This window comes from Aquarana catesbeiana, linkage group LG03 (genome assembly GCF_042186555.1).
Source record: "Aquarana catesbeiana isolate 2022-GZ linkage group LG03, ASM4218655v1, whole genome shotgun sequence".
NCBI lineage: Eukaryota > Metazoa > Chordata > Amphibia > Anura > Ranidae > Aquarana > Aquarana catesbeiana.
This window is the reverse complement of record NC_133326.1, coordinates 708,436,764-708,463,236: the sequence shown is the minus strand read 5'-3', so window position 1 is coordinate 708,463,236 and position 26,473 is coordinate 708,436,764. Positions and strand designations below refer to the sequence as shown.

Sequence of the window (26,473 nt, the reverse complement as noted above, 5' to 3'; positions counted from 1 at the left end):
GAAGGGTGAGAGGCTGCAGAGACATAGACACACAGGAGAGGAGAGGAGTGAGAGGCTGCAGAGACATAGACACACAGGAGAGGAGAGGAGTGAGAGGTTGCAGAGACATAGACACACAGGAGAGGAGAGGGGTGAGAGGCTGCAGAGACATAGACACACAGGAGAAGAGAGGAGTGAGAGGTTGCAGAGACATAGACACACAGGAGAGGAGAGGGGTGAGAGGCTGCAGAGACATAGACACACAGGAGAAGAGAGGAGTGAGAGGTTGCAGAGACATAGACACACAGGAGAGGAGAGGGGTGAGAGGCTGCAGAGACATAGACACACAGGAGAGGAGAGGGGTGAGAGGCTGCAGAGACATAGACACACAGGAGAGGAGTGAGAGGCTGCAGAGACATGATATTCTCCACAATGCCAATAATTACAGAAGTGCTTGAGAGCTTATATTAAAGTGCTTGTTCAGAATATGTTAATACTTTAGTGTGCCTAGTCTGGGCACTCTTCCCTTACCTTTAAAAATGTGATCCACTGGTGGTGACTTTAGATACAGCCACTCCAAGAAGCAGCGTTCTTTCAAGGACAAGTTATGGTGTCCTTCAGTCATGTCCCATTGTAGAATGTCACCGTACTCTTGGCTCTCACGTTTGGCCATTTCCATATGTCCTTTCACATTAGTCTTTCCCAACAAGAATAACGGTTTAACTCTGTATCCGTTTATCTCTCTCTCTTTAGCCCATGTCTTCCGTAGTTCTGACCTCCTTGTCCCAGTACTGGGTTGGGATTTCACCGCCAGGATCAAGAGCTTTTGTTTGGTTGCTCCCTGTTCCTCTTGGTTTGGCTCCTGGATGAGTGTGCAATTGTAACTCTGTAGGTAGGGAAACTCCGCCTCAAACCTGGTTAGGTTCAGATGATAAGTGTAAGTGCCACTGGACACGGTTACTGACTGTCTCATTATGGGGAGCGGTGTTCTGGCTGGTGTTGGGGCAAGACGAATCCTTTGGGGGATGTCTCTGGTGTTCATGATGAACCATCTTGACACCAGAAAAGTCAGGATGGAGAACAAGGAGGCGCTTATGAGGATTCCTTTACGTCTCATTGTGCCCTGGATAGAGACAGCAAGAATTTTTTATACCATCATTTTAAAGAAAACACAAATTTGCTTTATTTATGTATTTTCGCTTTCTGAACCGGCTTTTCTGTGACTGCTTTCTAAAGAAAGACAATTAAAAGACTGTGCTCACCTTTTGTTTGGAAGCACCTGGAATGTATTTAGATTATTGAAACTGCAAGTTTTTATGAGCTGCATCTTTCCTGTTCATAAAATACACAAATAAATGAAAAATCTTCTCACACCATTAACTATGGAAGGGAGTTCCCCATCATTACTGCTCTAACAGTAAAGAACCTCTTACGCAGTTTTGCTTCAGTTATGAATGAATACAGTGAGTGATCAGTACCAATCACTCACTATGTTCATTTAGAAAAGGAAGGAGCCGATAAATTACATTTTTTACCAGCTCCTTTCCCTGCTCTCTTTATCCTGAAACATCCCCCACAGCATCCGGCAGGAGGGGAGAGGAGGGAAGGCGGCACAACCCCCTTCGTACATGTCTATGCTTACAACAAAAGTAACGAAGGTCTTTAAAGAGCAACCCCAGAAACAACAGACCCCCCCACAGCAACAATAGGTCGCCCAGAAAGAATTGATCCCTCTCAGCAACAATAGATGTCCTTCAGCAACAATATACTGGACCTAAAATAGATTCTCCTCAGAAACAGTAGATCCTCTCCAAGAACCCCCACAGCAACAGTAAACCCTCCCTAACAACAATTGATTCCCCCACAGTAACAGTAGATCACCCCAGCAACAATAGACTCCCCTCCCTCAGCATCATTAGACTCCCCCTCCGCTACAGAAGAAACCCCTCAGCCACAATAAATCCCTTACCAGCAACATTAGATCCACCTCAGCAACAATAGATCCTCAGATCAACAGTAGATCATCCCCAGAAACAATTGATTCTCCTCAATAATAGACCCCCCCCCAACAAGTACAGATCCCCACACCAACAAAAGAACCCCCTCAGCAACAATCAATTCCCCACCGGCAACAATAGATCATTTCACCAACAATATATCCCCCTCAGCAACAACAACAAAAAAACAATAAATCCCTTACCAGCAACAGTATAGACCTCCCTCAGCAACAGTAAATCTCCCATCGGCAACAATAGATCCCCAGCAACAATAGATCCTCCCCAGCAGCATTCCACCCTTTCAGCAATAATAGAACCTGCCGAGCAACAACAGATTCCTTTTAACAACAATATACCTCCCAGGCAACAATAAATCTCCCACCAACCACAATAGATCCTCCCCAGCAACAATAGACACCCTCAGAAAGCTGGTAACAATAGACCCTCCACCAGCCAGCATCAATAGACTCCCCAGTAACAATAGATCCCCAAGCAGCCAGCATTAATTGTCCCTCCAGCATGCAGCAACAATTGATCCCCTCCAGCAACAACAGATCACATCAGCAACAATAGACCCCCCCAGCAGCAATAGATTCCCTCCGCAATGGTTGATCATCCCCAGTAACAATAGATCACCCCATAAACATTAGAATCTCCACGGCAACAATAGGCCCCTACAACAATAAAAGCATAGCTCCCAACTGTCCCTGATTTTGAAGAACTGTCCCTGATTTGGAGCAATGTCCCTCTGTCCCTCATTCCTCCTCATTTGTCCCTCATTTTGGTCTGATCTATATAGATGTATATAAAATGCACTTTTTCCCAGTGCTAAACCTTTCATCTGATTTCTAAATTTCTGCATTTGTAAATTCCAAAAGCCAATATAAAGGAATAGTCGTGGTAAAAAAAAATCACTAGTGGGTTTAATCCATCTTGTTTTTTTGTACAATTCTCCTTTAAGGGGGCGTGGCAAGGGGTGTGTCCTATGCCTGCATACTTTTGCTGATAGGTGTCCCTCATTCCCATCTCAGAAAGTTGAGAGGTATGTAAAAGAACCCTCTTAGCAACAATAAATCAATATGTAGATCATTTCATGGTGACCCAATGGTAATGTATTCCACAGTAATTACTGCTGGAGAAAGAGGAAACTCTTCGCCAAGTTTACCTACTGGCTGAAGAAATGTCTGCACACCAACATGAAAAGTCTGACCCGAGAATGATGCCGGGAATCTGAATCCACGGCGGATGGCACTTGATATTGGGTCGCAAGGAGAACCCAAACTAGAATGGATCCAGGAAAGTAAAAATACAACTTCTTTATTAGAATCCAACGCATTACGGAGCAATCTTTGTTCCTTCTTCAGGAGTAATAAAATGACACACCAGCCTACAGCCATTTCCACCTGGGAAAAGCCTCCCCATCACTATTTAACCGCTTCCGGACCAGGTTGGCTCCCCTGCGCGAAACCACGTAGCTGTATGTCGGCTCGGGGGGTCCGAATGGCAGGCGCGCGCGCAGGGGTGCCGATGCTCATGGCCGATGGTCGCGATGACCGCCGGCCACGAGCGATCGTGACCAGGAGAGACAGAACAGGGATGAGAGTTTGTAAACACACACTTCCCTGTTCTGTTCTGACAGGAGTGACAGATCGTGTGTTCCTATTAGCTAGGAACCACGATCCGTCACTTCCTGTAGTTAGTCCCCTCCCCCTTCAGTTAGAATCCCCTCCCAGGGAACACAGTTAACCCCTTCACCGCCCCCTAGTGTTAACCCCATTCACTTACAGTGACATTTTTACAGTAATCAATGCATTTTTAATCGCACTGATCGCTGTATTTATGCCAATGGTTCCAAAAATGTGTCAAAATTGTCCGATGTGTCCGCCATAATGTCACAGTCACAATAAAAATCGCAGATCGCCGCCATTACTAGTAAAAAAAATAATAATAATAATAATAAAAATGCTATAATTATATATCTCCTATTTTGTAGACGTTATAACTTTTGCGCAAGCCAATCAATATACGCCTATTGCGATTTTTTTACCAAAAATATGTAGAAGAATACGTATCAGCCTAAACTGAAAAAAAATGAGCTTTTTTTTAAAAAAAAAAAATTGGGATATTTATTACAGCAAAAAGTACAACATATTGTGTTATTTTTTTCAAAATTGTCACTCTTTTTTTGTTTATAGCGCAAAAAAAAAATGCAGAGACGATAAAATACCACCAAAAGAAAGCTCTATTTGTGGGAAAAAAAGGACGTAAATTTTGTTTGGGTACAACGTCGCACGACCGCGCAATTGTCGGTTAAAGCGACGCAGTGCTGAATCGCAAAAAACGCTCTGGTCAGGAAGGGGATAAATTCTTCCGGGGCTGAAGTGGTTAAAATTGCAATACACAGGGGGGGGGGGGGCTCGGGTAGACAGGTAGATCATGTACATGTACTTCATCCGGCCTCTTCCAGGTTAGAGGAGCGCAGCATTGGATACAGCGGATTGCAGCTCCTGGTACCTGGCTGCATTGAGGAGCCGGGGAATCGCGTGATCGCTATAGTGATGCTGTGGTTGGTTGTGGTTATCACAGCTATCACATTGTACCTGTGCCACAATAGTAAATCACAGCTCTTACAAATGTAACCCATTCATGACAGATCAAATAATTGCTGTTACATTGATCATCACTGTAACAGCAATCAAAAAAAAAAAAATCTGTGATCACCTAAAATGTTAAAAAAAAAAATGGTAAAAAAAGTTTTAAAAATTTAATAAAAAATTATCATTTTTTTTAACCACTTATTGGGCACTTGAACCCCCTTTCCTGCCCAGACCAATTTTTAGCTTTCAGCGCTGTCACTTTGAATGACAATTGCGCGGTCACTCAAACCTCCCATATGACATTTTTATCACTTTTTTTCCCACAAATAGAGCTTTCTTTTGGTGATATTTAATCACTACTGTGTTTTTTATTTTTTGCTAAAAAAAAACTAAAAAAGACCGAAAACTTTGAAAAAAACAAACAAAACAGGTTTATAGCTAGTTATAAAATTATGCACACAGGTAACTTTTCTCTTCTTCATTGATGTGCGCTGATGAGGTGGCACTGATAGGCTGCACTGATGAGCACTGATAAGGCGGCACTGATGGATGCTGATAGGTGGCACTGGTGGGCACTGATGAGGTGGCACTGATGGGTGGCACTGAAGGGCACTGATAAGTGGCACTGATGGGTGGCATTGATGGGCACTGGTAGGTGACACTGACAGGCAGCACTGATAAGTGGCACTGATGGGCACTGATTGGCAGCACTGATGGGCATTGATAGGTGGCACTGGTGGGCACTGGTAGGTGGCACTGGTGGGCACTAATTGCGGGCACTGATATGAACTGGTAGGTGGCACTGGTGGGCACTGGCAGGTGACACTGGTGGGCACAGATGAGGCAGCAGTAGCTCTCCCTGTTCGGGACCGATTTCCCTTTGACAGAAGCTGGTGATATTCTGTTTACATCAGGAGATCAGCTGGTATTGGCTGACAGGTCATCACGTGGTAAGGGGCCGGGATTGGAGGGGGCGGGCAGGCAGCTCATGCACGGGAGGATGTCTATTGATGCCCTCCACACACTGACCTACCTGACCTACACTGACCTACATGACCTACACTGGCCTACCTGACACACACACTGACCTACCTGACCTACACTGACCTACCTGACACACACACACTGACCTACACTGACCTACCTGACCTACATGACCTACACTGACCTACCTGACACACTGACCTACACTGACCTACCTGACATACACTCTCCTACCAGATGCACACTGACCTACCTGACATACATTGACCTACCTGACCAGACTTCAGGTGTCCTCCTGCAGCTCAGCGGTGCGCCCATCACACAGTAGAGTAGACCATCACACAGTAGAGTAGGCAGCCAGAGCCATGATGAGGAGAGGAGAGCCGCCCACCCAAGCGCCCAGTGGGGTCGGGATCTTCTGACAGTGGCGTGGCGGCCACATTGTAATTCCCGCCTTCTGGAGCCTGCAGCGCCTATGATGGATGTCACACGTCCCGCGGTCCTCGCATTTGACCAGTGGGACGTCCATCAGCGCTGCAGGCTCCAGAGGGCGGGACCTGCTATTACACTCGGCCGCGCTCTTGACCAGATCGATCCCCGCTCGGCGGCGGCGCTCGGGGCTAATAATAGAACCATGCCCACCCGAGACCCGGGGCTTTTTGGGGACCCACTGTCCTCCCTGAACTGGAAGCCCAGGGCTCAGATGGAAGGGGTGGTGTCCTTCATGGTTTCTTGCACTGGGGCCCTGAAGGTTCTAGTTATGCCACTGGGCATGGGACAGGTTTTTCTACTCAGGCTAAGGCTTCTTTCTGAAGAAAACCAACTGTAAGGCTTTGCACACCTTTTATTTTGATATCCCTGGAATATATTTAACTGATTTATACAGAAGGTTCACTTGGGCATTAAGTGATTACTTGGTATAGAATGGACAGTGATCAGTGTCTGTAATAGCACAGAATCTTACTAAGTCTTATTAGCAGGTGTACATAGTTACATAGTTACATAGTAGGTGAGGTTGAAAAAAGACACAAGTCCATCAAGTCCAACCTATGTGTGTGATTATGTGTCAGTATTACATTACATATCCCTGTATATTGCGGTCATTCAGGTGATTATCTAATAGTTTCTTGAAGCTATCAATGCTCCCTGCTTAGACCACCGCCTGTGCAAGGGAATTCCACATCCTTGCCGCTCTTACAGTAAAGAACCCTCTACGTAGTTTAAGGTTAAACCACTTTTCTTCTAATTGTAATGAGTGGCCACGAGTCTTATTAAACTCTCTTCTGCGAAAAAGTTTTATCCCTATTTTAGGGTCACCAGTACAGTATTTGTAAATTGAAATCATATCCCCTCTCAAGCGTCTCTTCTCCAGAGAGAATAAGTTCAGTGCTCACAACCTTTCCTCATAACTAAGATCCTCCAGACCCTTTATTAGCTTTGTTGCCCTTTTTTGTACTCGCTCCATTTCCAGTAAAGACCCGGGAACTCAGAACGGGCATGGTGGGAACCCCTCATGATGGGCACAGCAGGTGGATAGATCTGGATCTCAGCACAGGGATGGTGGGAACCCCCCTTAATGGGTACAGCAGGTGTACAGACCCAGGAACTCAGAGCAGGGATGGTGGGAACCCCTCATTAAGAGCACAGCAGGTGTACAGACCCGGGAACTCAGCACAGGGATGTTGGGAACCCCTCATAATGGGCACAGCAAGTGTACAGACCTGGGAACTCAGCACAGGGATGGTGGAAACCCCTCATTAAGAGCACAGCAGGTGTATAGACCCAGGAACTCAGCACAAGGATGGTGGGAGGCCCTCATAATGGGCACAACAGGTGAACAGACCCGGGAACTCAGCACAGGGATGGTGGGAACCCCTCATAATGGGCACAACAGGTGTACAGACCCGGGAACTTAGCACAGGGATGGTGGGCACCCCTCATAATGGGCACAACAGGTGTACAGACCCAGGAACTCAGCACAGGCATTGTGCGAACCCCTCATAATGGGCACAGCAGGTGTACAGACCAAAAAAACTCAGCACAGGGATGGTGGGAACCCCTCACAATGGGCACAGCAGGTGTACAGACCTGGGATCTCAGCACAGGGATGGTGGGAACCCCTCATAATGGGCACAGCAGCCATACAGACCCAGGAACTCAGCACAGGCATTGTGCAAACTCCTCATAATGAGCGCAGCAGGTGTACAAACCCAGGAACTCAGCACAGGGATGGCGGGAATCCCTCATAATGGGCACAAGAGGTGTGCAGACCTGATAACTTGGGACAGGGATGTTGGGAACCCCTCATAATGGGCACAACAGGTGTGCAGACCCGGGAACGCAGTACAGGGATGGTGGGAACCCCTCATAATGGGCACAACAGGTGTACAGACCCGGGAACTCAGCACAGGGATGGTGGGAACCCCTCATAATGGGCACAGCAGGTGTACAGACCCGGGAACTCAGCACAGGGATGGTGGAAATCCCTCATAATGGGCACAGCAGCCATACAGACCCAGGAACTCAGGAAAGGCATTGTGCAAACCCCTCATAATGGGCACAGCAGGTGTACAGACCAAAAAAACTCAGCACAGGGATGGTAGGAACCCCTCACAATGGGCACAGCAGGTGTACAGACCCGGGGACTCAGCACAGGCATTGTGGGAATCCCTCATAATGAGCACAGCAGGTGTACAGACCCAGGAACTCAACACAGGCATGGTGCGAACTCCTCATAATGAGCACAGCAGGTGTACAGACCTGGGAACTCAGCAAAGGGATGGTGGGAACCCCTCAAAATGGGCACATCAGGTGTACAGACCTGGGAACTCAGCAAAGGGATGGTGGGAACCCCTCAAAATGGGCACATCAGGTGTACAGACCCAGGAACTCAGCACAGGGATGGTGCAAACTCCTCATAATGAGCACAGCAGGTGTACAGACCTGTGAACTCAGCAAAGGGATGGTGGGAACCCCTCAAAATGGGCACATCAGGTGTACAGACCCAAGAACTCAGCAAAGGGATGGTGGGAACCCCTCAAAATGGGCACATCAGGTGTACAGACCCAGGAACTCAGCACAGGGATGGTAGGAACCCCTCACATTGGTCACAGCAGGTGTACAGACTCAGCACAGGAATAGTGGGAACCCCTCATAATGGGCACAGCAGGTGTATAGATCTGAGAACTCTGAAATATCTGTCCTGGGTGGAACACCGCTGGAACACCGCTGGAACACATTCTTCAAAAATTACCTCTCAGGAACATGAAGATCTATGATGGTGAATTCCTATGTATCCTATGTATCGCTCCTGAACTATCTGAAGACCCCCAATCAGTAAAGCAGAAACTCTACAGATCATTGCAAGAAATGTAAGAAAGAGAAGATTATCTGGTTGGGATGGAGCTCCCCCCTCCCATGTGTTCCTACCTGTCTGTCCTGTAGAAGACAATGAGCTGTGCTGTGGGTCTTTCAGTCATGTTCTCCAATATCCTGCCTGAGGCTGCGTTCACTGAAACTCGTTAACCTCTCCATGGCAGGCAAGTACACAACAAAAAAACGCAAAAGGGGCCTAAGAGGAAATTCTCACCTAGATTACATGGCAAAGGTTAAAGAGGATCTTCAGCCTACACCCCAAAACATTTTTTTAGTCAGCAGCTACAAGTACTGTGGCTGCTGACTTTTAATAAAACAGACACTTACCTGTCCAAGAATCCAGCACGTCCTCACCTGGGCAGTCTTTGGGTCCCCAACATGTTTGCTAAGAGAAGATGGCTTCTCACTGCGCATGCGCGAGCCATGCGGCGCTTTGTAAATGGTCCCACAGCCTTCTGGAACCTGTGATGTGTCCAAGGAGGCTGTAGGCAAAAGGGAAGGGGCGTACTTCTGCATGGATTACCTGATTTGAACAGAGGTTTTGACAGGTACCCTGTCTCCCCCTTATGCCCCGTACACACGGTCGGACATTGATCGGACATTGCGACAACAAAATCCATGGATTTTTTCCGACGGATGTTGGCTCAAACTTGTCTTGCATACACATGGTCACACAAACTTGGCGGAAAATCCGATCGTTCTGAACGCGGTGACGTAAAACACGTACGTCGGGACCATTTGTGCGTCGGATTTGTGTACACGCGATCGGAATTTCCGACAACGGATTTTGTTGTCGGAAAATGTTATAGCCTGCTCTCAAATTTTGTGTGTCGGAAATTCCGATGGAAAATGTGTGATGGAGCCCACACACGGTCGGAATTTCCGACAACAAGGTCCTATCACACATTTTCCACTGGAAAATCCGACCGTGTGTACGGGGCATTAGGGTGATAGAGGAGGGGGACCAGGCAGAAAAGTGGAGCTTTGCATTTTGGATGTCGCTCTGCTTTAAAGTATAACTAAAACATGGATAGGGTGGAGAGGGATTAGAACCCATCAGATTGCTGTCTTTGTCCCCTGTTAGAGAGATCCCAAACTCTCTATCCTCTCTATTTGTTCTGTTTACCAAATTTTGGGTTGTCACCAGAACGGGAATAGAGGGGAAATGTTACAATGGGGACATTAGTTCTGGGAACTAGGGACGGGTGAACGGTTCGGCCCGAGCCTGAGTTCGGGCCGAACATTTGTTTTGCCGTTCACTGAACACCAGAATTTGCAGGGTGTTCGCCCCGACGATCAGGACGCAGTGTAAGCTGGTTGTTAAGGAGCGGGGCCGGGAAGTCGGCCGCAGCGTCCTTAACAACCGATGAGTCATCAGCTGTCAATGGGTTTCCCCGCTGACAGCTGAATAAAAATAAATAAATAAAGTAAGGAAAAGAAACAGTGTGGGGTCACCCCTCAAACTCCATACCAGACCCTTATCCGGGCATGCAGCCTGGGAGGTCAGGAAAGGTGGGGGGACGAGCGAGCACCCCTCCCCCCTCTAGAACCATTCCAGGCCACATGCCCTCAACATGGGGGGGTGCTTTGAGACAGGGGGGCACCCCAAAGCACCTTGTCCCCATGTTGATGGGGACAAGGGCCTCTTCCCGACAACCCTGGGCTGCGCTTGTCGGCGTCTGCGGGCGGGGGGCTTATCAGAATCTGGAAGCCCCCCTTTAGCAAGGGGGCTCCCAGATCCCGGCCCCCCCATGTGAATGTCTATTGGGTACATAGTACCCCTCCCCCCTCCAGAACCATTCCAGGCCACATGCCCTCAACATGAGGGGGGGTGGGTGCTTTGAGACAGGGGGGCACCCCAAAGCACCTTGTCCCTATGTTGATGGGGACAAGGGCCTCTTCCCGACAACCCTGGGCTGCGCTTGTCGGCGTCTGCGGGCAGAGAGATGATCAGAATCTGGAAGCCCACCTTTAGCAAGGGGGCCCCCAGATCCCGGCCCCTCCCCCCACGTGAATGTCTATCGGGTACATAGTACCCCTCCCCTATCAGCAAAAAAGTGTACAAAAGTAATAAACACAGGAGACAGTTTTTGACAAATCCTTTATTAAAAAATAAAAAAATAGTGTCCCTCGATGTAAATCCATCTTCGATCACGGCGCCCGCCCCTTGCCTATATAAGAAATGTCAAAGCCCAGAGTCGGCATACTCCTGGAGGCCTCCCAGGAGGAGGAGCGTTTTTTCATTTTTTCTATTTTTCGGGTCAGTGGGCGGCGTGATTGACGATGGATTTACATCGAGGGACACTATTTTTTTTATTTTTTAATAAAGGATTTGTCAAAAACTGTCTTGTGTGGTTATTACTTTTGTACACTTATTTGGTGAATGGGTAGGGGTACAATGTACCTGATAGACATTCACATGGGGGGGGCTCAGTCTGGGGGCCCCCTTGCTAAAGGAGGCTTCCAGATTCCGGTAAGCCACCCGCCCGCAGACCCCCACAACCACAGCCCAGGGTTTTCGTGAAGAGGCCCTTGTCTCTATCAACATGAGACCAAGGTGCTTTGGAGTGGGGGGGGGGGCAGAGCCCCCTCTGACCCAAAGCACCCACCCCCCCATGTTGAGGGCATGTGGCCTTATATTGTTCAGAAGGTTTGCTCGCTCGCTGATTTGCCCCTTCAGCTGGGCTGACGTAACCATGGCGCAATGCGCACATCATAGGAGGCATCTCTCGATGGGAGATGCCATTTCACAGACACAATTTAAACTTATACAAACATCGGGGGAGACCGTAGTTCTCAGATTGTGCATCGTTGTTGTTGAAGAGCTGGTTTTGTTGCAACCTGCCCTTTCACACAGGCAAAACTGGACGGTCAACACAGCAAACCCGCCCTGCAACACAGACAAAACTGGACCATCAGCCTACTGTAAAGCTGCCCCTCAACAGCGAGGCACAATGTGAGAACTACGCTCCCCCCCCCCCGTGCTGTTTGTAAAGGGTTCCAAACATGGCCATGAAATGGTATCTCCCATCAAGAGATGCCTCCTACGATGTGCGCTTGCGCCCTGGTCATGTCACTCCAGCTGATCGGCAAATCAGCTGAAGTGCGGCTCCATCCTGCGCATGCGTGGGCACTATTCGATGGGGGGGCACTTCTCGACAGAACACCGGCAACTGTAACCATGAGTCAGGCACTATATTTAACCACTTCAATACCGGGCACTTTCCCCCCTTCCTGCCCAGGACAATTTTCAGCTTTCAGCTGAATGACAATTGCGCGGTCATGCTACACTGTACCCAAACTAAATTAATATTATTTTCTTCCCACAAATAGAGCTTTCTTTTGGTGGTATTTGATCACCACTGGGGTTTTTATCCTTTGCTAAACAGACTAAAAGAGACCGACATTTTTGAAAAAAAAAAAGTTTTTCTTTGTTTCTGTTATAAAATTTTGTTTTCTCCTTCACTGATGGGCACTGATGAGGAGGCACTGATATGTAGAATTGATGGGCACTGATATGCAGCACTGATGGGCAATGACAGGTGGTACTGATGGGCATTGATGAGTTGGCACTGATAAGGTGGCACTGATGGGCATTGATGAGGAGGCACTGATATGCAACTCTGATGGGCACTGACAGGCGGAATTGATGGGCACTGACAGGTGGCACTGATAGGGTGACACTGATGGGCACCGACAGGTGGCACTGATGGGCACTGATGAGTTGGCACTAATAAGGTGACACTGATGGGCACTGACAGGTGGCACTGATGGACATTGACAGACGGAACTGATGAGCATTGACAGGCGGCACTGATTGGCACTGATAGGCGGCACTGATTGGCACTGACAGGTGGCACTGATGGATACGAATAGATGGCACTGATGGGCATCACTGATGATGAGGTACTGACAGATTTTACTGATGGGCACTGATTGGCACTGTGATGGGCACTGATTGGCACTGTGGTGGGCACTGATTGGCACTGCTCTGGGCACTTATTGGCACTTTGATGGGCACTGATAGGCATTTTTGATGGGGCACTGGCTAGCAGCTGATGGGCACTGATTGACATTGTTGGTTGCACATCTGATGGGGCTGTGCTGATAATCAATGTGCTGATTATCAGCACAGACGCCCCCCTCTGACAGAGAAAGCCGCCGATCGGCTCTCCCTGTCAACGCAAACTGAGGAAAGCCATTTACCGGCACTTCCTGGTTCACGCTGTGATCAGCTGTGATTAGTCACAGCTGATCACGTGGTAAGGAACCTCTGTCAGAGGCTCCTTACTATGATCGAAGATGCAGTGTGTCAGAGTGTCACACAGCACCACCGATCGTCGCACTGCAAGCCCCCGCGGGCGCACGCCGGCATGTTATCCTGCTGGACATCATATGATGTCCAGTCAGGATTCCTTTAACCACTTCCCGCCCGGCCTATAGCAGAATGACGGCCAGGCAGGAAGTGGTTAAAGAATTTTTTCATTTTTATTGTTGCAATCCGGAAGCATTTTCCTCCTTAATGACCAGGCCATTTTTTGCGATACAGCACTGCGTCGTTTTAACTGACAATTGCGCGGTCATGCGATGCTGTACCCAAACAAAATTGACGTCCTTTTTTCCCCACAAATAGAGCTTTCTTTTGATGGTATTTGATCATCTTTGTGGTTTTTATTTTTTGCTCTATGAACAAAAGAAGAGAACATGAATTCCCCTATGGCGGGATTTTGAAGGCACTACCATACAAGTCAATAGAGTATAGGTAAAATGTATACTTTTTTTTTTTTTAACAATATGTTTATTGAGTTTTTCACAGGGTATCAGTACAGAAGGTTGAGATAAATAGTAAACTTACATTGCTTAGTACATGGTATAGTGAACAATGTCAATCTGTAATAGATGTACATAGCGAATACATAGCCATAAAGTTGAAGTTCGATGAGTGAAGGTGCTACCTCCAATCCCGGCACCCCACCTGGGCACTTACTGTGTCATGGGACTAGAGGCAACGCCATCAATCATCCACCTGTCAGATCGAGGTATCTGGTAAAACCGGTAACATTCTAGATACATAAAACTTAAAACCGAAGACCAAAGGCAACTTGTGGACCTACTTGTTATAAGTATAGTACTTATTTTTAAGTCCCATTCTAAGTAGTAACTGATAGAGGTACCCCTAGGCGGGGCGGTAGGTTAGTGTGGGGGTTCCTATGTTCTGCGCATGTTAGATGCGAGGGGTTGTGGCAATTAGCGGGGGTAAAGATTAGTAACATCAGATATTCCTCGTCTTATAAAAAAAGAAACAATCAAGGTATTGTTGTACTCCGTGGGTCATTGATCCATGGTTCCCAGTTGAGACGAAACGTTGCGGTAGACATGTTAGCCTTAGCAAAGGAGGATTCCATTTGGAAGTGGTTGTTTAGTAGAGCGATGAGTTCCGATCCAGAGGGAGGTTGTGAGGTTTTCCATTTTCTCGCTAGAGCTAAACGAGCTGCGATGAGGATATGAGTCGCCAGTACTCTGACATTTTTGGGCCAATTGGGGATGTTAAGACCCAAGAGAAGGTCCAGTGGGGATAACGGCAAAGGTATTTTGCAGAGCTGTGAGATGAGGACAGAGACCTCCTTCCAGTAAGTGTGGATGTTAGGGCAGTCCCACCATATGTGCCGCAGGGTGCCTTTTCCTGCACAGATTCTCCAGCATTGAGAGGAGGTAGCTGGGTAAATATTTGCCAATCTGGCTGGGGTGAAGTACCACTTGTGAAATAGTTTTTGCGTCGATTCCCAATGAGAGATGCATTTTGAAGCTCGAAGAGGGATGGTCAGGGCTTTGTGCCACAGTGGGGGCTTTGGTGGAGAGTCTGTGAAGGTGGACCAGAATTTGATGGACGAAGAGGTGTGATCTTCGGAGGGCGTTGTCAACAACTTGTATATCCATGCAATGCCTTTAACTGCTGGATTAGGGGTATTGTAAAATTTCAGGATGTCAGCCAGTTGGGATTCACATACTGTGATATTAAGTGTAGAGAGGATAGATCGGAGCCGCATATATAAGAAAGAGGTATTGGCAGGCAGGTCAAAAGTTTGTTGTAGATGGGGGAATGGGTGGGGTCCTGATGTGGAGATGAGTTGTCCTAGGTTGGTAAGTCCTTTTTGTATCCATGTCTTAAGGGGTAAGTTAGGAGAGATCAGCTCTAGTGCTTGGATATGGAGTTTAGAAAGGATAGATTTGGGTATACCTTTGGATTTTTGTGCCGTGGCCGACCACACTCCCATGGCTGCAGTTACCGAATGTAGGAAGTGCCGATGTGGTTTCAAGCTGAGTAGCGCAGCCATTAGGGTGTGTTGTGGATTTGCATTAAGAGCCACGGTTTCGATTTGTGTCCATGTCATGGTCGAGGTGGGCGACCACCATTCACGTAGTTGATCCAGTATAACTGCCTTGTAGTATGTGTGGACGTTGGGGGCTCCCATTCCTCCATTTTGTACAGGAGATAAAAGAATGTCTTTTTTGAGCCTGGGATGTTTATGTTGCCAAATGTGGGCATTGAGTATACCTTGTAACTGCGCCAGTTGTTGGGGTAGCATAGGTAAGGGGAGTGTGCGAAACATATATAAAATATGTGGCAGTAGGTTTTGGCTTGAGCTATTCTACCAGCCCAAGAAACAGTATAGTTACACATATCTTTGGAGATGCGCAGAAGCTTTTCTTGTAGGGCAGCATAGTTTAGTTGAAGTAGAGATTTACTTGGGAAGGTTAATTGAATTCCCAGGTATGGGAGCGAGGAGTTTTTAGCCCAAGTGAAAGGCGTGTTTGTCAAGATATGATGTGAAGTTTGAGGGCCTATCCCTAGGTTCAGCATGGTGGATTTGCTGTGATTTATTTTATATAGAGAGACTGAGCTAAACTGTTCCAAAGTTTTTTGGATATTGGGAAGGGAGGATCGGGGATTTGTGAGGGTAATGATAACATCGTCCGGGTAAAGACCAATTTTATGTTCAACATCCCCCACAGTGATGCCCGATATTGCTGGCGTGGATCTAATGACTTGTGCAAGTGGTTCCATCACCATGGCAAAAATCAGGGGGGAAAGTGGGCACCCCTGCCTAGTGCCATTAGTGATGAGAAAGGGGTCTGATATTATTCCTGAGGTCCATACTCGGGCACTGGGGGAGGAGTAAAGGTTGAGTATAGCCTGGAGGATGCTCCCTGTCAGTCCGAACTTGAGCATAACTTTTTCCATGTATTTCCAGTGCACCCTGTCAAACACCTTCTCTGCGTCCAGTGAGAGGAAGAGAGAAGGCGTTTGACTGTGCTTCACCCATTGGATCAAATCAATAAGGTGTCTGGTACCATCGGAGGCCTGCCGGGTACAAAATCGACTTGGTCAGGGTGTATGATGAGGGGGATGATTTTGGATAAACGTTGGGCTAGTAATTTTGCATATAGTTTGGTATCAGTATTCAAGAGTGAGATTGGGCGGTAATTGGCTGGGTTATCAGGGGGCTTGCCTGGTTTGGGTATGGTGACAATGAGGGCTTCTAGGGCTTCCATGGGGATTTTGCCTGTAAGAGTATACTGGTTAAAGGTGGTGCATAAGTGCGGTGTGATCAAGTCAGAAAGATGTTTGTAGTATTCGTTTGGGAATCCATCAGGTCCCGGGGCCTTGTGTAGGGGTAATCGTTTGATGGCCATGCAAACTTCCTCGGGGGGAGAAGGGCATAGAGATGGTATCTATTTGCTCGGTGGATATTGAGGGAAGGTGAATAGAGGAGAGAAACGCATCTATATCTTCTAAGTTTGGCTTGGTTTCTTGGTCTAGGCCATTGAGATTGTAAAGTTTGGCGTAAAAGGCACTGAATTCGTTCGCTATATCTAGAGGATTATGTACCTTTTTACCTTGGGAGTTGGATAAGTATTGTATCTTATTATTGGCTCGGTGTTTTTGTAGTTGCTTGGCCAGGAACGCTCCTGACTTGTTGGCTGAGGAGTAATATTGTAGCTTAAGGCGTTTAACGTAATAGTCAAATTTCTTGTGGAGGTGTTCGCTAAGGTCGTATCTTAGATTTTTGAGGTCTAGGGATAGTTTGGCAGATGGTGTTTGTTTATTGGCATGTTCTAATGCTCTGATCTGTTGTAGTAGTTTTTCCGTGGTGGCCGTCTGTTGTTTTTTAGCTTGTGCTCTGTATTTAATAAGGAGGCCCCGTGAGAATGCAAACAATATTTATGCGCATGCCAAACAATAGATTGGTCAGCAAGCGAGTGTACATTATTATCAAAGTAGGTCTCAATCTCGGAACGAAGCTCATTCTCAAAGGATGGGTTGGTAAAGAGGGACATGTTTAGTCTCCTAATGTTATGACTTGTAGTCTTTTTGCAATTGAACAGCGTGATGGATATAGGCGCGTGGTCCGACCACGTGATTGTACCTATGCGTGCTTCAGTAATCGATTGGAGGAGAAATTTATCTGTGAGGAAATTGATCCGAGAGTAAGACTACTGGGGGCTGGAGAAGAAGGTGTAATCTCGCTCTGTATCATGAGAGGACAAGGCGGAGGGCCTACGTTTAGTTGGGTTAGTGGTGTCTAGGGATATGTCAACAATTTTGTTAAAGTCTCCACACAGTATCACTGGGTTAGATCTATACGGTGACAGTTTGGAGATCTGTGTGTTGAAAAATTTATTTTGGCCAGTGTTAGGGGCGTATAGATTCACCAGGGTAAGACGTTGGTTTTCAATCGTTGCAGAGAGAATCAGGTACTTGCCGTCTTCGTCAGTCTCACAGTGGTGCAACTGGAAGGAGACAGAGTAACTAATAGCTATCATTACTCCTCTTTTTTTGACGGGGGCACTGGCAAAGAAGCAGTGTGGGTATCACTTGTGTGAGCATTTCGGGGAGCTATCTTTAGCGAAATGCGTTTCTTGTACGCAAAATACGTCAGCGTGATGGGATAGTGCCTCTTTCCAGAGGAGGTTGCGTTTGAAGGGTGAGTTTAGGCCCTTTACATTCAAGGAAGTGATTTTGAGGGCCATGATAGTGGGGAGTGACCCGAGATGATAATAAAAGGAGCGAGATTGCACACCTCTTCTGTTCGCCCTGACTATATAGGAAGCAAACAATAGAGTAGGTAAGTATACAGAGTATGACTGTTATACACAAAAATCGCACGAGAGACACCTACTTTGAGAGTTTACTTGGGCCTGTCAGAGGTATTACAATGCAAAAGTAGGTCAAATGGTGTGTAGATCAGACGTTCGGTATGAACGAGTAAGCAACATTAGGAGAACCAAAAAAAAAAAAAAAGAGAAAAAAAGATATATATTTTGTTAAAAACAGAAAGTCAACAAAACAATTATATCAGTGTGCTTGGCACACTATAACCTTAGGGAGTGGATTTGTTTCTATAACTGCGCCCATCAGGGATCCTAGTGATGCGGAGGACCGAGGGCCTTCTTGTTGTTAATGACATCGCCTGGATCACGTATCCCGTTCCGTTCTGGCGGAGGAAGCGAGTAGGAGCCCCTGTATTCGTTTTGGTCGGCAGATACGGGGAGAAATCCCCAATTGGTCAGCTTTTTGTACCCATCTTTGGGAGTGAGGATGGGAATTATATGTTGCTGGTAGGTTACCAGTAGCTTGGTAGGGAAACCCCACTTATATGTAATATTCTTCTCCTGTAACACAGAGGTTACGGGGGTGAATGCTCTTCTCATCTCCATTGTGGCCTTGGAGAGGTCACTAAACATGAGGACATTTGTATACGGTGCTGGCAGCGGCTTAGTGGTTTTGGCAATTTGCAGTATCTGCTCCTTAACCTGAAAGTAGTGCACTCTCGCTAATATGTCCCTGGGAGTGTCAGGGGGGAGGTGTGCTGGTTTGGCGATTCTGTGTGCACTATCAATCGCGATGAATCGTGCGTTTAAGTGAGGTAGTAAACTGGAGAACATCTGTTGTAGGTAGGGCGTGATTTTATTCGGCTTAACAGATTCAGGAACGCCTCTGAATTTAATATTGTTCCTTCTGGAACGGTCTTCCAAATCTGCTAATTTCAGCTTTATATGGTGTATTTCAGATGCATGATGGTCATGTGCGTCTAGTAGTTCATTGTGGGCCCTGACGTGGTCCTGCATGTTCTCCTCAAGTACAGTCGTTCTCTCCTCAAGGTGATCTACCCTGCCATGTATCTGAGAGACAGAGAGTTGCAGTTCTCTGTGCAGGTCTCTTTGCAGGGTAAGGAGCATAGCTTTCAGCATAGACTCTGTCACAGGGCTGTCAGATGCAGGGATGGTCGCTAGAGCTGGGGTATGTGCTGTGTCAAGGTCCCTGTCAGCCCATTGATGTCTTTTGTATTGTGGCTCCTTGCTGGGGGAGATGGCTGGGGAGGATGCCAGTCTCTTACCTCTATCTGTGTTGTGCTGAGAGGATGAGACGTCTGGCGACGGGAGGGTATCCATGTTTTTCCTGTGAGAGAGTTCAGGTGGCTGGAACTGGAGATCGTCCTGAGGGGGAGTTGCCATCTGTGCCTCAGATCGTGCAGAGCGGGACGCTCCTGAGGTGTTGTTCCCGGCGTCTGCGCCATCTGGGGCCTTGTTTAAGGCTGCAAGGGGATAGTAATCTGTGAGGTGGCGAGGTGCTGGCGGCTTATTCCGCCTTCTAGACATGCCCCCTGTGGTCCTGATATCTTTCCCCCTCCGTGTGGCCGGAATGGGGGTCGGATTGTGGCGTGTAGTTGCTTCGGATCCCATGAGCGGCACGGAGCTCAGGCTTCAGGCATCCATCAAGGTCCGCGTCAGGCCACGCCCCTCAAAATGTATACTTTTATTACATAACCAAAAAAGATAACAAAATATGTACAAATCAAAACAAAAAAAATACACATATAGCAAAGTACATATAGTTATGGATACAAATGGAAGTGTAGTGGAAAAAGGACCATATATAAAAGTTGATAAGTCTCACTGAACCGACGCGTTTCAGGGAATCCTTCATCAGGGTTCACAGAGTGAGAGTTAACATCTGGAGGATTACAAAGTCAAAGGGATAATTAACATCACATACAAATATAGTAAAGGCCCCCCAAGAGAACAAAACAAAAGAACAAATCTAGGTATGAGCCACACTTACTTCCAATATACAAATGCTACATAGGTATCCATGGCATAAAAACAACTTCACGGAAGTCTCCCAGGCAGTGTACACGTGATAATTGACTAGAGAGTATCTCTCCTTGGATAGTGTCGCGGATAGTTGGTGTGGCAGAGAGAAAAAGAGAGGGGGGGTACCCCAAATGGCGCTGAGGGTCGCCGCGCCCCAAAGCTGGGTGCAGCGTCTGTGTGCAGGCTGGGGTCCGTACGGCTGTGAACCTAAGGACAGAGACAAAACCATGTAGCGGATGGGAAAAAATGGGGTGTTGAGGAAAAGGTAACAATGGTTGTGTTAATGGTGTCTAATCCTAAAGGATGCATGTGGGTGCGAATTAGGCTCAATCTTGCCTGTTCTAATTAAATTTCCCCATCGTTTTACAGCCTATTGGTTCCAGGCCCAGACTCTCAGTCTGTCTTCCCTTTACCTGACAAGCTGAAGGCCATACCTTCGAACCTTGTCAACAGGTATGTTTCTCTTTCTGGTTTTCACACATGAAGTCCACCCACATGCATCCTTTAGGATTAGACACCATTAACACAACCATTGTTACCTTTTCCTCAACACCCCATTTTTTCCCATCCGCTACATGGTTGTGTCTTTGTCCTTAGGTCCACAGCCGTACGGACCCCAGCCTGCACACAGACGCTGCACCCAGCTTTGGGGTGCGGCGACCCTCAGCGCCATTTGGGGTACCCCCCCTCTCTTTTACTCTCTGGCACACCAACTATCCGCGACACTATCCAAGGAGAGATACTCTCTAGTCAATTATCAAGTGTACACTGCCTGGGAGACTTCCGTGAATTTGTTTTTATACCATGGATACCTATGTAGCATTTGTATATTGGAAGTTAGTGTGGCTCATACCTAGATTTGTTCTTTTGTTTTATTCTCTTGGGGGGCCTTTACTATATTTGTATGTGATGTTAATTATCACTTTGCCTTTGTAATCGCCCAGATGTTAACTCTCACTCTGTGAACCCTGGTGAAGGATTCCCTGAAACGCGTCGGTTCAGTGAGACTTATCAACTTTTATATATGGTCCTTTTTCCACTACACTTCCATTTGTATCCATAACTATATGTACTTTGCTTCAAGTGTATTTTTTTGTATATATTTTTTGTTTTGATTTGTACATATTTTGTTATCTTTTTTGGTTATGTAATAAAAGTATACATTTTACCTATACTCTATTGACTTGTATGGTAGTGCCTTCAAAATCCCGCCATAGGGGAATTCATGTTCTCTTTTAGATATATGGGATGTGGCACACCCTCCTAATCTACTCTCTGTCAGATTCTCTCTTTTATATATATTTTGGTAGCAAATACCAGTCCCCGCCCTTTTTCTGACAGTAGGTAGTATTGTCAGACTTACCTGTATCAGACTGACGAACCCGATATAGCAGAGGATGGCCTCCCGTACGTATCTGGTTCCCGGCCCCTGATAGAGCACACAGAAGGCACGGGAGCACAGAATGGTATGAGAGCCTGGCGGGTGGTTAGCAGGGATGAGGCCCAAAGTCCTGATGCAAGCTGGCAGGAGATGATAGGTAGGCTGTAGGTCAGCTACAGGTGCAGAGCAGGAGCAGGCAGATCCGAACACAAGCAAGGTTGGCAACAGGCAGTCAGCACGGTACAAAAGGAGCAGGCAGATACAAAGTCCAGGTCACAAGCAGGTTTGGCAGCAGGCGGTCGGCACGGTACAGAGGGGTCAGGCAGGTTCAAAGTCGGAGGCAGGCCAGGGGTCAGATGCAGGAGGATAGCAGAGCAGAGTCCAATAAACAAGCCGGGTCACAGAGAGATCAAACAGTAAACAGGAAGCACGGGAACAGGAAACTGATGATCGGACAGCACCGAGCACAGCATCCCAGCAACCTAAATAGGGCAACCAGCTCCAGAGTGCCCAGCAGGTGTCCTGAACTGAGATCCTCTCTGACAAGTATACTATACTTTGCACACAACCATTGGGCCTACATGCCCATATGGTTGTGCATCTCGTACATAACAATAGATTGTTTCTTTTAGTAGACACTGTGTATTTAGTTAATTATTATACATTTGTTTGTTGCTCTTTAAAAATCTTTCAGACCATGGCTAACTACACAGGGAGTAACTGGGACAACCTCATGTCCGGCTACTTGGATGAGTACGGTAAAAATGAGCATATTGAATCTGAAATTAACGGCTTATTCTTGAAACTTACAAAAACTCTCGAGAAGAAGTCGTCTCTGTTCTGGCACATTAGGTCCTTTCAGGATTATATCAAAGACAATATGAACCCATTGGGACTCAGGGTCCAAATTTTCCCCATTCTTGAGGGATTGGACACTGAGTTCAAAAATGCATGGGAAAAAGTCCTACGTACGTGTTCCAAGGATGTGATGGAACTTCTTATTACGAAATAACAAAAGCGGTCGAGTATTCTGGATGGTGACATACAAGCCACCTGCCTGAAACTCCAACCGTTGCAGACACATAAAATACATATGGATAGGGAATCCAAACTTAAGAAACATCTTGAGGACTTTAACAAGGATATTCTCATGAAAAAGGAAAACAAACTCAGTAGGGATTGATGTGCCTTTGAAGAAAATAGAGCCTATAAATGGAATCAATCACAGTCTAAAAATCATAATACATTTAGGAACCGAAGGGACCATTATTCTGCCATGTCTAATTCTTCCTCGAGTGTATCCTCTGTTTCTTCACCGGTTTCCTCCAAAAGCAAAAAGGCAATAATGAATTTATTTTGCAACTGTTGGAGTATATCCTGTATGACAACATTTTCACTTTTGATGGCTCCCACTTCCTCCAGGTACAGGGAGTAGCGATGGGGACTTGTTGTGCCCCATCCTACGCTAACCTGTACCTGGGGGAGTGGGAGACCACATTTCTCAGTGATGGGAACTCATCGATGTATACGAACCACTTTCTCCTGTGGTTCTGATACATCGATGACATTTTCACCATTTGGGATGGCCCCTTAGAGCTCCTACATTCATGTCTAGAATGTATGAACAAGAACTGCTTCAATCTCACCTTCACGATGTCATCGAGCCATAGTGAGATTGCCTTTTTGGATGTTATGGTCTCCAGGAATCAGAAAGGTGGACTCAGCAGTGGCCTCTTTTGGAAGGCCACTGCGGGCAACACCATCCTACATGCCTCTAGCTTCCATCCACCGAGTCTTATCAAATCTATACCATACAGCCAGTACCTCAGGGTGCGTAGAAACTGTACTGACGAAGCGACTTTTAAAATCGAGGCAGACAATTTACGTGAAAGACTTCTCTTGAGAGGCTACTCACGTACCTCCTTAAAAAAGGCATATAAACGTGCCACTATGCATACCCGACATACACTTATTTATTCACAGAAGCATAGAAAGCAGGACAACCCCCTGTGCATTATCACCAAGTACTGCAATCAACATACAGAAGTTAAAAGAATTGTGTCAAAATTTTGGCACGTTCTTACTATGGACCCTAACCTGAGTAGACTCCTCCCCGAGAGTCCGCTCTTTACCTTCAGGAGGGCCACGTCAGTGTCCTCCAGATTGGTTAGGAGTGAATTCAGGGGTGATAATTTTGCCAAGCACTGCAAGTACAAGGGCACTTTTATGTGCGGGGCCTGTGGGTACTGTAAATTCATGTATACCATGAATCCAAAAATCCAGCCTTACCGGATGGCAGTACCTTCAGGCCAAAACACTTTGCTAACTGCAAGACCAAGGGTGTGGTGTGCATGCTCCGGTGTGATTGTGGGTGCTTCTATGTCGGGAAGACCAAATTCGAGTTTTGGCATAGGGCATACCGCCACATCCGGAGCATGCAGACTTGTGATGTTTGCATTTCATATATGCATGTAATGTAGCCATTATTTGATTTTTGGATTGCCCCTTTTTTTCTCTCCCCCTGCGGCATACATACTGTAACATGTTTTTTCTATGGGCACTGCTTTTTCTGTGTGCAGACCCAGCACGGCAAAGATGTTCCCTTTTGGGACATCGTGGGGGGAGCTGCCAATCTGGAGGCTCCTCCATCCCGGCCCTGGATCAGCCTCCTGACTGTCTCCAGGGAAGGTTTGCCGTGCCGGTGGGAGTGGGCTGCGGCATGTCACTCCGCGACGCGGCGCCGTGACGTTCGCTGCTGTTTGCATTCCACCCTGACTGGCGCGCATGCACGGTGCGTCGTCGGGGCTGGCGCCGTGGGGAGGCGGGGCGCAGCCGACGCTCAGGGGGCCCATTGGCTGGACGGGACTGACACACACCACCATCGAGCTGGCCACCAGTCAGCCGATGGTGGTTCGGATGTGACAGATTTGGGACACACCCCTTCTCCAGCTGATTCCTTTTGTGAATCAGCTGGTGCCTTGTCCTGGTGAATATAAATAAGTCAGCTCATTCAGCCTGACTTTCTGTTTGGAGGGGGTTGCTGAGTTGATGCCTGGTTACCTGGCTGGCCAAGTAAGTCAAGTCTCTAATGTTCTGGACTATATCCAGCCTACATCTATCCCTACCTGAGGTGTTTGCCTGGCTTTCCCTCTTTATTTTCAGTACTTTATTTGCCCGAATTAGGCTCAATCTTGCCTGTTCTAATTAAATTTCCCCATCGTTTTACAGCCTATTGGTTCCAGGCCCGGACTCTCAGTCTGTCTTCCCTTTACCTGACAAGCTGAAGGCCATACCTTCAAACCTTGTCAACAGGTATGTTTCTCTTTCTGGTTTTCACACATGAAGTCCACCCACATGCATCCTTTAGGATTAGACACCATTAACACAACCATTGTTACCTTTTCCACCCCATTTTTTCCCATCCGCTACATGGTTGTGTCTCTGTCCTTAGGTCCACAGCCGTACGGACCCCAGCCTGCACACAGACATTGCACCCAGCTTTGGGGTGCGGCGACCCTCAGCGCCATTTGGGGTACCCCCCCTCTCTTTTACTCTCTGGCACACCAACTATCCGCGACACTATCCAAGGAGAGATACTCTCTAGTCAATTATCAAGTGTACACTGCCTGGGAGACTTCCGTGAAGTTGTTTTTATACCATGGATACCTATGTAGCATTTTTATATTGGAAGTAAGTGTGGCTCATACCTAGATTTGTTCTTTTGTTTTGTTCTCTTGGGGGGCCTTTATTATATTTGAATGTGATGTTAATTATCCCTTTGACTTTGTAATCCCCCAGATGTTAACTCTCACTCTGTGAACCCTGATGAAGGATTCCCTGAAACGCATCGGTTCAGTGAGACTTATCAACTTTTATATATGGTCCTTTTTCCACTACACTTCCATTTGTATCCATAACTATATGTACTTTGCTTCAAGTGTATATTTTTGTATTAATTTTTTGTTTTGATTTGTACATATTTTGTTATCTTTTTTGGTAATGTAATAAAAGTATACATTTTACCTATACTCTATTGACTTGTATGGTAGTGCCTTCAAAATCCCGCCATACGGGAATTCATGTTCTCTTTTAGATATATGGGATGTGGCACACCCTCCTAATCTACTCTCTGTCAGATTCTCTCTTTTCTATGAACAAAAGAAGAGCGACAATTTTGAAAAAAAACACAATATTTTGTACTTTTCACCATAATAAATATCCCGAATTTAAAATAAAAATAAAAAATTTCCCTCAGTTTAGGCTGATATGTATTCTTCTACATATTTTTGGTAAAAAAAATATTGCAAAAAGTGTATATTGATTGGTTTGTGCAAAAGTTATAGCGTCTACAAAATAGGGGATAGATTTATGGCATTTTTATTATTACCGTATATACTCGAGTATAAGTCGATCCAAGTATAAGTCGAGGCCCTAATTTACCACAAAAAAATGGGAAAAACTTATTGGCCCGAGTATAAGACGAGGGTGAGAAATGCACAGCTACTGTAAGTGGAAAAGAGGGTCAACAATGCCCATTTGCAGCCTCTCTGTGCCCATTTGCATGCTTCACTGTGCCCATTTGCAGCCATAGGTCCCCTGAACTTCAAACTCGGTAGTTAAGGGTTCCTAGATGCCTCCTAGCTGCAGCCAAAATTTGGGGTCTCTGAACCCAAAGGGTCCCGAAATGACATTGCTGCAGATGGACACAGTTGACCGATTTTGGGGCCCCGTATCTCAGGGCCACTTAGTGCTAGGAACCCCAAATTTGGTGTGCAAACCCAGTTGAGCTAGCACCGTAAACTATCTAAAACTGGGATTTCTAGCATCAAGTGACCCCGAGATACAGGGCCCCGGTTCAGAAAATGTCAAGCACTTTTCTGCAGCAGAGATCATCTCTGTCATGGTCATCGCGCCCGCCGGGCACTCGCATTGGCTCCGGGCACATGCTGCGGGTGTGCGCGCCTCCTACAGTGTCTTAAAGGGCCAACGTACAGCTATGGCAG

The 26,473-nt window shown here is 46.8% G+C and overlaps 2 protein-coding genes across 3 annotated transcripts in view; one reads left to right on the top strand and one right to left on the bottom strand.

The window, feature by feature from the left end:
- LOC141133628 (beta-1,3-galactosyltransferase 5-like) overlaps positions 1–26,473 on the top strand; it is a 404,153-nt gene that overhangs the window by 282,411 nt on the left and 95,269 nt on the right. The window lies entirely within an intron of this gene.
- LOC141133627 (beta-1,3-galactosyltransferase 5-like) overlaps positions 1–26,473 on the bottom strand; it is a 69,537-nt gene that overhangs the window by 4,760 nt on the left and 38,304 nt on the right. The window contains exons 1-2 of one of the 2 annotated variants that reach the window (XM_073623108.1): positions 5,830–7,834; positions 511–1,102 (exon numbers count right to left, since the gene is read on the bottom strand). In XM_073623108.1, the coding sequence (XP_073479209.1) occupies positions 511–1,096 (586 nt within the window). In that variant the 5' untranslated portion in view covers positions 1,097–1,102; positions 5,830–7,834. Of the gene's footprint in view, positions 1–510; positions 1,103–5,829; positions 7,835–26,473 lie in introns of those variants that run through there. The other variant, XM_073623109.1, reaches the window with a different exon arrangement.